General features: G+C 42.9%; 1 protein-coding gene across 1 annotated transcript in view; it reads left to right on the plus strand.

The window, feature by feature from the left end:
* VSNL1 (visinin like 1) overlaps positions 1 to 13,403 on the plus strand; it is a 122,171-nt gene that overhangs the window by 49,970 nt on the left and 58,798 nt on the right. The window contains exon 2 of the mRNA XM_005891035.2: positions 262 to 428. Within this exon, the coding sequence (XP_005891097.1) occupies positions 267 to 428 (162 nt within the window). The 5' untranslated portion in view covers positions 262 to 266. The remainder of the gene's footprint in view (positions 1 to 261; positions 429 to 13,403) is intronic.

Below are 13,403 nucleotides of genomic sequence, written 5' to 3' on the forward strand. Positions count from 1 at the left end.
ATTGGCTTTCCTTGTGGGAGTCAATGTGTGTAAAAGATGACACATGACAAAGGAAGATGAAGTCAACAGCCTTTTGAGAAACCTTTTTCATGCATCTCTTTTCTAGAATATCAAATAGAAGGAAACAGATTTGGGAAGACTGATCAGACACGCTAGAGGGACTTCCAATCAAGGGACTGCTCAGAACTCTAGCTTGGCTCCTAATCAAGCTTGAAATGATCACAGGCACAGCACTAATTGCATTAATTTGCTTTTCTTCAGGCAGAATGGGGAAACAGAATAGCAAACTGGCCCCTGAAGTGATGGAGGACCTGGTGAAGAGCACAGAGTTTAATGAGCATGAACTCAAGCAGTGGTACAAAGGATTTCTCAAGGACTGTCCAAGCGGGAGACTGAATCTCGAGGAATTTCAGCAGCTCTATGTGAAGGTAAGTTGTTTTTCAACCTTTTAAAAAAATTTTTCAGGCCAGAAAACCTTGTCTTCATCAACTATGGCTTCACATGGAATTATAACTCCAAGTAGCCAGTTTGTTTCAACTCTAGTGGTTTTCCACCCCAAAAGAAAAATGGACATTTTTTTAAAAATGTAAAGGAATGTGTTTTGTTCCAGAGATAAGTCAAGAAATTTCTGAACAAGAAGAGTAATTGTTCAATCAAAACACCAAACAGAGTTCAGACTTTGACAGCATCTGGTAAAGAAGAGTAAAAATCCCAGATAATAGTGTTTCTTGATGATTATGGACAAGCAACTAATTGCATCATTTTGCTTGTTAAAGGTATCTACATGTTTCTCCGGCTCCCCTGGTAGCTTAGCTGGTAAAGAATCCGCTTGCAATGCAGGAGACCCCGGTTTGATTTCTGGGTTCAGAAGATCCCCTGGAGGAGGGCATGGCAACCCACTCCAGTATTCTTGCCTGGAGGATCCCCATGGACAGAGGAGCTTGGCGGGCTGCAGTCCATGGGGTCTCAAAGAGTTGGACATGACTAAGTGACTAAGCCCTGCATAGCACACCTCAGTCAAAGAGGAAGTGCATGGGAGGGCTTTTGCAACAAAGGTTCCTTTATATGCAGATAAGAAAAATATATAGATCCCCAAAGCTTTGAATTTAAAAGGAAGTAGGGAGTTCTGATGTATATTAAAGTCAGCATGGATGGTCATCTACATTTTATCAAGTTCTAAAATATGAATTCTTCCCAGCATTTTCTACTGTTTAGAAGTTAAAATTCCCCCATTGTTGTTTAGTGACTAAATCGGGTCCAACTCTTTTGCAACCCCGTGGACTGTTGCCTGCTAGTCTCCTCTGTCCTTGGGATTTCCCAGGCAAGAATACTGGAGAGGGTTGCCATTTCTTTCTCTAGGGGATTTTCCCAGCCCAGGGATCCAACTTGTGTCTCCCGCATTGGCAGGCAGATTCTTCACCACTGAGCCACCACAGAAGCCAAGGACATTAGATAAAACCATTCCATGAAAGGTATTTGTACCGCAGTGATGTTTCAGTTTTGCTGAATTTATCAGTTGTATCGGTTCTAGATTTGGCATGATCTAAGACATTCCTTTTTCTTTATACTTGGATAATCTGTGGCTTGTGGAAGAAATGCATTGTTTTTCTTTTAATTTTTTCTGACTAGAATACCAAATATATAATAGTGCTCTTATCATTTAAATGCAGGAATACCAATTTGAGCAATATGATCTGTCCACGTGCATGTATGTGTGTTGGGATGATTATATAAAATATTAAACATTGTCATTCTCTCCTGAAGTTGAACATCTCACATAGCCTTTGCTCCAGCAATACCATCCTGTGCATATAAAAAAGGTATATATAAGAATGCTCATAGCTGCACCGTTCACAATAGCAAAACTGGGAACAACCCAAATGCCCATCAAAAGGAGAGTGGAAAATAAACTGTGGTATACTCACACAGTCATCCAAACAGTGGAACTTCAGCAACACTGAAACATTAAGTGCTAAAAGTCAGTCTCAAAATACTTTAAATTAAACACAGATCAGATAAAAATATATTTTATAGAACCACAAATAAAAGCAATAAAATCACACAAAAAAGAAAGCAAGAGAGTGATGAAGACAGGATTAAAACCGATGGCTGCCTCCCATGCATAAGAGGCAAAGGGTGAGACGGAAGTTTAGCCACGTGGTTAGATACAGATTGTGTCAAAGTCTTAGCCACTGCTTTGGGGGCTGGGTTTGCAGGTACTTATTAAATTACTAATTTTATTCATGCAGTAAGCACGGATCACTAGTGAATGTCAAGAATCCATGATTATCATGAATCCAATGCTGACCCCAGAGAGCTCGAGGTATCTATAAAATTCTCTCCTTGCATGTGCGTAGAAAGGACAAAAAGTGGCAGGTGTGCATGTTATAAGATCACTGTGACATTTCTAAGAGGAGCTGAGCCATTGGTTTTAGTATGTAGAGATCTTCTATATGGAAGCACTGAGAAATGCATTTATCATTGACATAAATAGACATAAACTGCTTTTGCACAGAAGTGGGATGGTCATTTTCCTAAATTTTTATACCACTCTCCATAGCTTTCAAAGTCACATCTTCTATCATTTTATTACCCAGGAGTGAGCCTGTGCCTCCACATTGTCTTCCCTCAGCCCCAAGGAAAGTACAAATAAATGAGATTTGTCAAAGCCACTTTCCTCTGAGGAAAGGTCATGCAGGCTGTCACTCTGTGTTTAAGAGAGCTGTGTGTACCACGTTTCTCACTATTTGTTTACAGTGAGAGCGATTTTGCCTTTGAAGAAATAGTTCAAATGCAGGAAATGAAGTATTTTATTTACATGCTGGAGGGACTCCACACTGAAAATAAAATCCACCTCAAGATAAGGGAGGAGCGTGTATAAACATTAAAAATCCCTCAGCGTTTTATGGTACAACTGATGTACATGACCAACATCAGCCCCCGTTTCTACCTTCCCCAGTCCACCTCAGAGTAGACTTTTTTCCAAGAAGGTGAAGTTTTATCCTGGTAGATGGAGTTTAGATTCTTGGCAGACTCTTAACAACCATATTTAAACTCAGCCACTGCTCTGGTTATCAAATAGTCAGAAAGTAGGCAAAGTCTTCCTCTCCTTTGAGAGTTGTCCAAGGACAAAATACAAAAAAGAATCACAGAGGAAGTATGCCACTTCCTTCCACAGGGAAAAAGAATAAAAGAAAGAAAGACAGGTCTGATAGGTTAGAGGGGAGAGTAACAGAGAAAGATGTGGTTTATGTAATGAAGGCCCAGGAGAAGGGCTGGGAAGAAAACTCTTCCTTTAATGCTGCTTAAAAGTACAAATGTTCACCAAGGCAGTCTTCATCTTGGTGAATAGGCATTTTTCAGTAGTCCCTTCTGTCTCAGGCTGAACGGTGAGACATCCTGGAATCCAGCTGAGTGAACAAAGCGGCTGGTGGCCTCTGCCCTCTATCTGTGAGGTCAGCCTGGTACATTTACTGTTACTGACCTGACCCCGTTTAGGCTTCAGGAGAGTCACCTCACTGCTGTAGTGTCAGCTGTGAGGAGAGCGTGGGGTGGAGCAGGGTAACCAGAGAGGCCCCTGCCCCCGCCACCCCCTGCAAGGCCGGGAACCACAAACCCTCAACTTCAAAAGACTTTGTATGCAAAATATAAAGAAATTCCATCCAGTCTCTCTTTAGAACTGTCCAAAACTGAAGTTCAGAAAACGTAGATAATTTTCCCAGTGTCACAAGAAGACTGGCGATCAGGACAGACATTAAAGATAGGGTACCCTGACCCAACTGAAGTTCAGAAAATGTAGATTATTTTCCCAGTGTCACAAGAAGACTGGCGATCAGGACAGACATTAAAGATGGGGTACCCTGACCCGCCCAGCAGCCCACGGCCCTGCCTGTCCCCTGGATTCTCTTGGCAGCCTCTCATCACCCTCCCTCCAAGCCCCTCCACCGTACAACCTGCTGGAGTGAGACTTGAAAAACACGGGGCTGGGCATGGTCCTTCCTGGTTTGTGGCTGGTGGTAACCGAACCAGGCTCATTTGCCTGACGCATGGCAAGCCAAACGCTGAGATGGTGAGGTTTGTGGCAGGGAAAGAGCTGACTCAAGACAGCCAGCCAAGGAGCTGATGGACAAAACAGCCAGGAGAAGGAGTCTCAGACCCACTGCCTTGAAGGCAAAGGGCGTGACATATTTATATATAAAGAAGGTTGTCTGAGGCCTGGGGCAAGGTGATGCGAGTAGAGAAAAGGTGAGTTATCAGCATTCGGTGCAGATGTGTCCGGGTTACATGCTTCTTCATGGGATGCATGTTCAAAAATGGAGGTGCTTTAGCAAGATCCGAGGATGGATGTTTTGGCCCTCTGACATCAAAAAGTCACTCATCAGACAACTGTGCAGGCCCAGTTTTAGTGTCAGCGGTCCCTACCTGCTTTAGTCAGCCTGACTAGACAGGAGTTGACGCCAAGTTTCTGGAAAACAGCTTAAGTGCCTGTTGTTCCTATAGTGATCCGTAGTCAGAGGAGTTATCTATAGGAGTGGTTAAGAAGTGTTGTGATATTATTACCTCGCTATGTGAAACTTGGAGGGAATGCAATTAAAGAAAAAAACTAAACCAAGCTTAATCAGTAAAGGCAGGTTACAAGCAGGGTTTTTTTGTTTGTTTTTTTAACAGTCTGTTCCCTTATCTGCTGTTCTGTGGAAGTCAAGGATTTCTGTTAACCCTATGGGGCACAGTTTTGCAGGTTTCATTCATCAGTCCTGTAGAGCAGGAGTCCCCAGTCTCTAGGATTTAATGCCTGATGATCTGCGGTGGAGCTGATGTAATAATAATAGAAAGTATTAATAACAGAAATAAAGTGCACAATAAATGTAATGCACTTAAATCGTCCTAAAATAATCCCACCCCGCCCAGTCCATGGAAAAATTGTCTTCCACAAAAACTGTCACTGGTGCCAAAAAAGTTGGGGACCACTGTTATAGAGGACAGTCAGCTCACTTCCATTAACATAAAACCTGGTGGCTAGCACAGGGTCTGCCACAGAGCAAGCATCAGTGTTTGGTGAGTGCCCTATAAATAATAAACACTGGCTGTGTATCTCCTTTTTGGGAAGCCTTGTGGTGGAGGCATAGAGAAGCGGCTAAAGGATAGTCCTGCCTGCTCTTCAGAACTCAGAAGCTAATTGTAGAGACACAGTTAACCACAAGCCAAGGCAGAATGACACTGATGCATGTTGTTGGGGCACAAGCGGAAGGTAGATGTAATTTCATGATGGCATATTAAAGTAAGAAGTTAATTAATGCAGTGCAAATAGCTTTATCTGTACCATTTTTCTAGATTCCACTTGTTCAGTCACTAAGTCATCTCTTTACGACCCCATAACTATATAGCATGCCAGGCTCCTCTATCCTCCAATATCTCCCAGAGTTTGCTCAAAATTCATGAGTTGGTGATGCTATCTAACCATCTCGTCCTCTGTCGTCCCCTTCTCCTCCTGCCCTCAATCTTTCCCAGCATCAGGGTCTTTTCCAATGAGTTGGCTCTTCCCATCAGTGGCCCAAGTATTGAAGCTTCAGCTTCAGCATCAGTCATATCAGCAATGAATATTCATAGTTGATTTCCTTTAGGATTGACTGGTTTGACCTCCTTACAGTTCAGGGGACTCTCAAGCATCTTCACCAGCTCCACAATTCAAAAGCATCAATTCTTTGGCTCTCACATGCATTAGTACACAGTATTTGACATATGTGCACTGCCACGTGTAAAACAGATAGTGGAAACCTGCTATATAGCACAAGGAGCTCAGCTCGGTGCTCTGTGATGACATAGATGGATGGGATAGGGCGTGGGCTGAGAGGGAGGTCCAAGAGGGAAGAGATATATGCATACATATAACTGATGCATTTCATTATTCAGCAGAAACTAACACAACATTCTAAAGCAACTATACTCCAATTTTTTTTTTAAAAGAGAGTAAGTTTAAAAAAATCATGGGATTTAGAATCTGACAGACCTGAGATTCAATCCTAGCTGTGCTACATTTGCCAGATCTCTGCCTCTCTGAATCTGTTTCCTTATCTACATGATGGAAATAATAAGCCCCGGCCTGTCACCTCAGTGGTGGAGTCCCAAAGGAAAGAAAGGAAGTGAAAATGACTTGCAACCTATAACAAGATGTTTTTGCCATCATGATAGATGATCCGCTCATTTACTCTCAAAGAACCAAGGTGGAAAATAGGTTTTATTTCCTGTGCCAAAGGCAGTGGCACCATAGAATGGTCTATAGAGGAGGAAGTGAGGTTCTGAGGAGGTTCAATAGGAAAATGAGCCTGAATCGAATAGTGTTGTCTACCATGTTTCCAGGGTAGCAGGATCCACCACGAGGCTACATCCCCAGCCCTGAGATTCTTAGCCACTGAGTTCTGTGCTTTCTCCAGCACAGTGGCCTCTCCCAGCTCCCTGCTACCAGGCAGAATAAGGCATGGTGTTCCAGATCTTCTGTATTCAGTCCCACCAACCACTTGGCGTCCTGTCCCCCACACACCTCCACCTGCTTCTACCTGCTCAGTCTCTACTGCATATTATTTTGCAGATGAAGAAAGAGATAAATTCTCAGAGGTAACTAAATAGCCAAAGATTGTTCTTCTGGTTCTGTTCTGTGCTCATTCGCTCAGTCGTGTCCAACTCTTTGTGATCTCATGGACTGTAGCCAGCCAGGGTCCTCTGTCCATGGGATTTTCCAGGCAAGAATACTGGAACGAAGTGCTATTCCTTCTCCAGTTGATCTTCTTGGTCCGGGGATTGAACCTGCATCTCTTGCATGTCCTGCATTAGCAGGCAGATTCCTTACCACTAGTGCCACCTGAGGTCTAGCCCAATTCTCTTGAGCCACTGTTTTTCCACCAAGCAAAAACAATTGCACCAAATTTTCTCCTCAAGAGTGTTAAGTGATAGGCAACACTTACAGGTGTTAGGGCCCGAGGCAGGTGGGAGGGCCCGAGAGTGCCTTTGAACCATCTCTAATCCAACAGTTTGAATTTTAGTAAAACTTATTTACATATAACAGAAGAGTTCTTGCCTAGTGATTCCATGTGTCCATCCAAGCGGTCGTTTCCTGAATAGCTCCTGTAATTTGGTTTTTAGAAAATACTCTTGCTGCTTATCCTTCAAAGACTGGGTTTATCCATTCATTTAGTCATTCAAGGCCCATTTCCTTTATGCTTTCTGTAACATGTTCTCTGTCTTGGGACTTGCCCTTGGTAATCTCAGAACCTGGTAAAGCTGGAATATCTTTTTTTTTTTTCTGTATAATGCTTTTCACTTCACAAAACTGTTTATTTTACAATAAAATATAATTGGAATTCCATTCAGTGAGCAATTGTCGGGGCCTAAAACTTAAGAAATACAAATCTCGACCCCAAAATTCTGATGATATAACTACCCAGAGACAAGGATTAGAACAAAAAAATTTTTAAATGCTATCATAGAATCAGGAGCATCTAAACATTTGATGATAAAGACATTTTAATAGAACAAGAGAGATTTTCCAGATAATAGCGCATTATTACCTAATTCGCTAAAGGGCTCCCTGGGTAGCTCAAATGGTAAAGAATCTGCCTGCAATGTGGGAGACCTGGGTTTGATCTCTGGGTTGGGAAGATCTCCTGGAGAAGGGCATCGCAACCCACCCCAGTACTCTTGCCTGGAGCATTCCATGCACAGAGGAGCCTGGCGGGCCAGAGTCTATGGAGTTGCAAAGAGTCGGACACAACTGATCGACTAACATTACACATTACACCTACTTTGCTTTATGGCTTTAGCAGTTTACTCTCAAATTGTGCTCTTATGTTTAAAAACCTACTATTAGAAGGAAATATGACCTCAAAGATAGTCCTGAGAAAACCCATGAATGATATTTTGAGAGAAACTGGCCTGTAATGTAAAATTTTGTGTCTACCCTCTAGGGATAACTTCCTCAGATTTGTTTTATTTTATTTAGTTAGTTTTGGCTGTGCTGGATCTCCCATTGATGTGCAGGCTTTAGTTATAGCCAGCAGGGGCTACTCCCTAGTTGCAGTCAATGGGCTTCTCATTTCAGTGGCTTCTGTCATCATGGTTCCTGGACTCTAGGTTCACAGGCTCAGTAGTTGTGGTGGCACACAGGCTTGGTTGCTCTGTGACATGTGGAACCCTCTCAGAGCAGGGATCGAACCCATGTCCCCTGCATTGGTGAGTAGATTCTTAATCACTGGACCACCAGAGAAGTCCCTTCCTCAGATTTATAAAGGGTTCTTTGCAAGCTCTCAAAATGTTGTTGTTGTTGTTCAGTCGCTCAGTCATGCCTGACTCTTTGCAACCCCATGGACTGCAGCATGCCAGGCTTCCTTGTCCATTACCAACTTCTGGAGCTTGCTCAAACTCATATCCACTGAGTCAGTGATGCCATCCAACCATTTCATCCTTCATCATCCCCTTCTCCTCCTGCCTTCAGTCTTTCCCAGCATTAGGGTCTTATCTATCAGGATCTGAAAATGTTAAGGATCACCAAAGATACTTGTATCATTGACAGGCTGAACATTCTAATTTCCGTAACAGCAGAGTTGTGGGGTGTCAACTGACATGAGACAAATGGGGAAGATCTCCCTTCTATACTAGACTTTCAAATAAACTTTGCAGGCAATAAAAAAACAAAAGTTTCTAGATTGCACTCTGTGAAATTGCTTTCAGTTTGTTGGGGATGCTTTCCTGATTCATTCAGGGCCCATTATTTAAGCTGTATTTTGTCCAGAGCCCCATGAAAATGGGAAGGCCCCACAGGGATGAAATGTATCTGCTTGCCATTCATTCTCCTAAGCACCTATGTGCCAGATGCTGTGTAGGCTCTGAGTCTACAGAACACGTCACAGATCCTTGAGCTCAAGTGGCTATGATCTGGTCCTATCAAGAAGTCTATAGGTCGAGTGTATGAGATATGTATGTGTGTGTGTTCAGTTGCTCAATCATGTCTGACTCTTTGCAACTCCATGGATTTCCCAAGCAAGAATACTAGAGTGGTTGCCATTTCCTTTTCAGGGAATCCTCCTAACCCAGGGGTCAAACCCTCATCTCTTGAGTCTCCTGCATTGGCAGGCGGATTCTTTGCCATTAGCACCACCCGGGAAACCCCTATAAATGGGTAGGTGTATATATACGTACATACATATATATATGTGTGTGTGTGTGTATGATATATATATATATATAAGTATGTGTTTTTTATATACACACATACACACATCTATGGTACAGGGGCTATTGTTATCAAGACCATGAAAGACAAGAAGGACATGAAGGCCTAGGGAGGGCTGGTGGGAAAGGAGATATTAAAGCTGAGTCTCAAAAGAAGAGTGATTTGGACCTGAGCTGTCAGTCTGTCTGGAAACTCCAAAATCCCAGTGACCAGAATCACAAAAGCTAAAAAAAAAAAAAACAACTATTGTGTTTGAGAGCTCCTTTCCATAATGCTGGCATGAGGCCCTTCTGATTGAGTATATTAGCTTGAAACAAAAGTACAATGAAACAAACACAACAAACTCACTCACTAAAACCTCTCGGCAGAAACTTGCTGAGATAATTTGGAAAACCGCCTGTTGAAGATAAAGGTCATACCCACCAGGACTCCACCACAGGCCTCCTCTCTGGTGTCTCCCCCTTTTCTCCCTCCCTCCCTTTCTTCCCTTCCTTTGTGATCACTCTAAAGTGCTTCCCATCTGCCTGGTAGCACACCTGATTCTCCATGACTGAGGAGCCAGACTTTGGACATAGTATTTCCTCACTTGAAGCCATAAGAGTTGGAAAGTCAGGAGACCTGACCTGCAGAGGGGCCAGCAGAGTCAAACACGTGGGCCACCTTGCAAGCAGCATTCTCCCCTCCTTGCGGTGCTTTCTGTGTCCTCTGGGTCACATTCAGGAGCAAGCACCAGGAGTTTCTCTGTCTACTTTGTTGTAAGCCATGTGTGCCACATCCAGCCATCCTTCTAGGACCAGCTCAGAAGTCTTGTTGTAGCCACATGTTCCGGAAAACAAACTCACTCAGAAGAATAATGCAGATAGTGGAGTGCAGTTTATTACACCAACGGGCCCAAGGTAGAGTCTCCTCTTAGCCAAGGACCCCGACCAGTTTTTAGGAAAACCTTATATACCCTAAGTGTACGTGTCCAAACCCACCTCCCCCAAATTCCCTGAAACTAGTCGGAACAAAGGAAAAAGAAAGATACAATCAAAGTTAACCCGTGATTCATAAGCCTTAAGCCTTAGGTAGTTAACAGTGGACAATTATCAATAGGCTTGTGGTCATACCCCAATAAGCATAATAGAATGTATGATTCTATTTGGTCACACAGATAATTAAGGTATTCTTTTAGGCAATGGGGGCCTGGTTTTCTGTTGGTATGTCGTTTCCATAGATACTGGGCATATAGCTCAAAGTCCACAGTCCGGCCCAAGATGGAGTCCTGCTTTCAAGAGAGAGCCTGTTCTGTTTCCTCCTTCAGTCTCGCCCTGGAAGAGCCTCCTTTGATCTCCTTACCCTCAAAGCCAGAAGAATCTCTTTCTCCACTGAGTTCCTTTGACTTTGATTCACCTGCATCCATCTCAAGACATTATGGTTTTGCAACAAAATTCTGTAAGCTTTTTTCACCGTCTCTCTAAATAGAAGCCTTCTTCATTCTCTAGAGCCTATACTGCTGTCAGTGTTTTGCCAGAATACACTTCAATGTGATGTGGTTTGAAGAGAAGGCTAGAAGTGTATCTGGCTCTTCCGTTAGCTGGTCTTGTGAACTTGGGAATGTCTTATGCTTAAATGTTGTTAAGTAAGTCAACAAACCACTCTGACCCTCAGACTCCTCATCTTTCGGCTGGAGAGAATTACTCTGACGCCTGCTTATATCATGAGAGAGCCAACCAAAGCGCTTTATAAACAGTGACTATCCTTGCGCAGGTAAGACTGAACCTGGGCATGGGAAGGCTTCCAGACACCCAGTAGCCAGTCTTTTGGGCTGTGGCATCAAAAGCTGGCTCCCCTATCAGATATTTATCAAAATAAAATGTAACGTTGCTTCTCAACACCTGATTCAAATCCATTTTGAAAATAATACTCTTGGCTCAAGAAAAGATTTTTGGGTAATCAGTTTTGGGGGATTCAGATTCTGCTTGTTCATAAGAGGTAATTAGGAGCAGGCCTTATTAAAAATTTGTTGGGCAGAGCGATATACAGAAGCATTTTAATTCCTTTGGGAAATAGACATTACATAAGACACAAAATGTTATCCAGATTGAGCTGGTGAGAACGTGGTAATTTTTAGTGAGAACCTGGAAATCCATTTCCACTTGGAATGTTTGCCAACATGATACAGGCTGCACTTCAACTTGAATTAATGTGGAAAACAAGAGCTGGGGTCTGAAATCTCAAGGAAGAGATGACAATAAAGTTACAGTTCTGGGAAAACAAGGTCCCATGTAAGACTGCAAAGATACTTTATCAGGGTGAGACTGTCTCAGGGAATAGCTGGCTATTTCCTGCATGTCTTGCATTAGAGGGAGCATTTATCCTGGAAGGGTGGAAGTGATAACCTTCTTCTGTCTCAAAGGGTGTGAAATTATGTTGAATGGCTTCCACACCTTGGGACTTTACTTTCCCATGATAGGGTAGGTGTCAGTTAGAGAGATAACAATGATCTTTGCAGCCATGCCATCCAAAGGAATGCTCTTAGAGAATACCTCAACTTCTGCAGCCTCAGGTTAAGGTTGGAAAGAGTCCACCCTTATCCCATTTTACAAAAGAGGAAACAGACATCCTAGGGGGTGAGGGGAGGGCTTTCCAAGGAGCTGTTTCCTAATCTCTCCAATTAACATCTAAAAGGACGTGCCTCAACTCCAGGTTCTGTATGAGGGTTTAAAGCCAGAAGAACCTACTCTTCCTGTTAGCTATTCTTTTCAGTTAATTCAGTTCAGTTGCTCAGTCGTTTCCGACTCTTTGCGGACCCCATGGACTGCAGCATGCCACGCCTCCCTGTCCATCACCAACTCCCAGAGTTTACTCAAACTCATGTCCGTAGAGTCGGTGATGCCATCCAATCATCTCATGCTATGTCATCCCCTTTTCCTCCCACCTTCAATCTTGCTCAGCATCAGGGCCTTTTCCAATGAGTCAGTTCTTCACATCAGATGGCCAAAGTATTGGAGTTTCAGCTTCAGCATCAGTCCTTCCATTGAATATTCATGACCGATTTCCTTTAGGATGGACTGGTCAGATCTCCTTGCAGTCCAAGGGACTCTCAAGAGTCTTCTCCAACACCACAGTTCAAAAGCATCAATTCTTCAGCGCTCAGCATTCTTTATAGTCCAACTCTCACATCCATACATGACCACTGGAAAAACCATAGCTTTGACTAGACAGACCTTTGTTGGCAAAGTCATGTGTCTGCTTTTTGATATGCTGTCTAGGTTGGTCATAACTTTCCTTCCAAAGAGCAAGCCTCTTTTAATTTCATGGCTGTAATCACCATCTGCAGTGATTTTAGAGCCCCCCAAAATAAAGTCTGTCACCGTTTCCATTGTTTCCCATCTATTTGCCATGAAGTGATGGGATCGGATGCCGTGATCTTTGTTTTCTGAATGTTGAGCTTTAAGCCAGCTTTTTCACTCTCCTCTTTCACTTTCATCAAGAGGCTTTTCAATTCCTCTTCACTTTCTGCCATAAGGGTGGTGTCATCTGCATATCTCAGGTTATTGATATTTCTCCCGGCAATCTTGATTCCAGCTTGTGTTTCCTCCAGCCCAGCATTTCTCATGATGTACTCTGCATATAAGTTAGATAAGTAGGGTGACAATATATAGCCTTGACGTACTCCTTGTCCTATTTGGAACCAGTCTATTGTTCCATGTCCAGTTCTAACTGTTGCTTCTTGACCTGCATACAGATTTCTCAAGAGGCAGGTCAGGTGATCTGGTATTCCCATCTCTTGAAGAATTTTCCAGTTTGTTGTGATCCACACAAGTCAAAGGCTTTGGCATAGTCAATAAAGCAGAAGTAGATGTTTTTCTGGAACTCTCTAGCTTTTTCGATGATCCAATGGATGTTGGCCATTTGATCTCTGTTTCCTCAGTATGTATTAAATGTATTAAAGGACAATACACTTCTAATTGGAAACAGAGCCAAAGAGGAAGAAACAGCCCATTCCTATTACAGGGTTGGACTTGAATATAAAAAATCATATCTGGATCTCTCAATGTAAAGCTGTTTTACATCACTGTATTTTTCTGACGTTTTGGAAGGGTGAGAGGGACTGGGATCTGATATCATTGACCCATCTTAGTAGAAATCATTTCCTCTCCTCCTGTGGCCTGTTCAGCACCTGCTAGAAAAAAGC

This window comes from Bos mutus, chromosome 11, assembly GCF_027580195.1.
Source record: "Bos mutus isolate GX-2022 chromosome 11, NWIPB_WYAK_1.1, whole genome shotgun sequence".
Classification (NCBI taxonomy): domain Eukaryota; kingdom Metazoa; phylum Chordata; class Mammalia; order Artiodactyla; family Bovidae; genus Bos; species Bos mutus.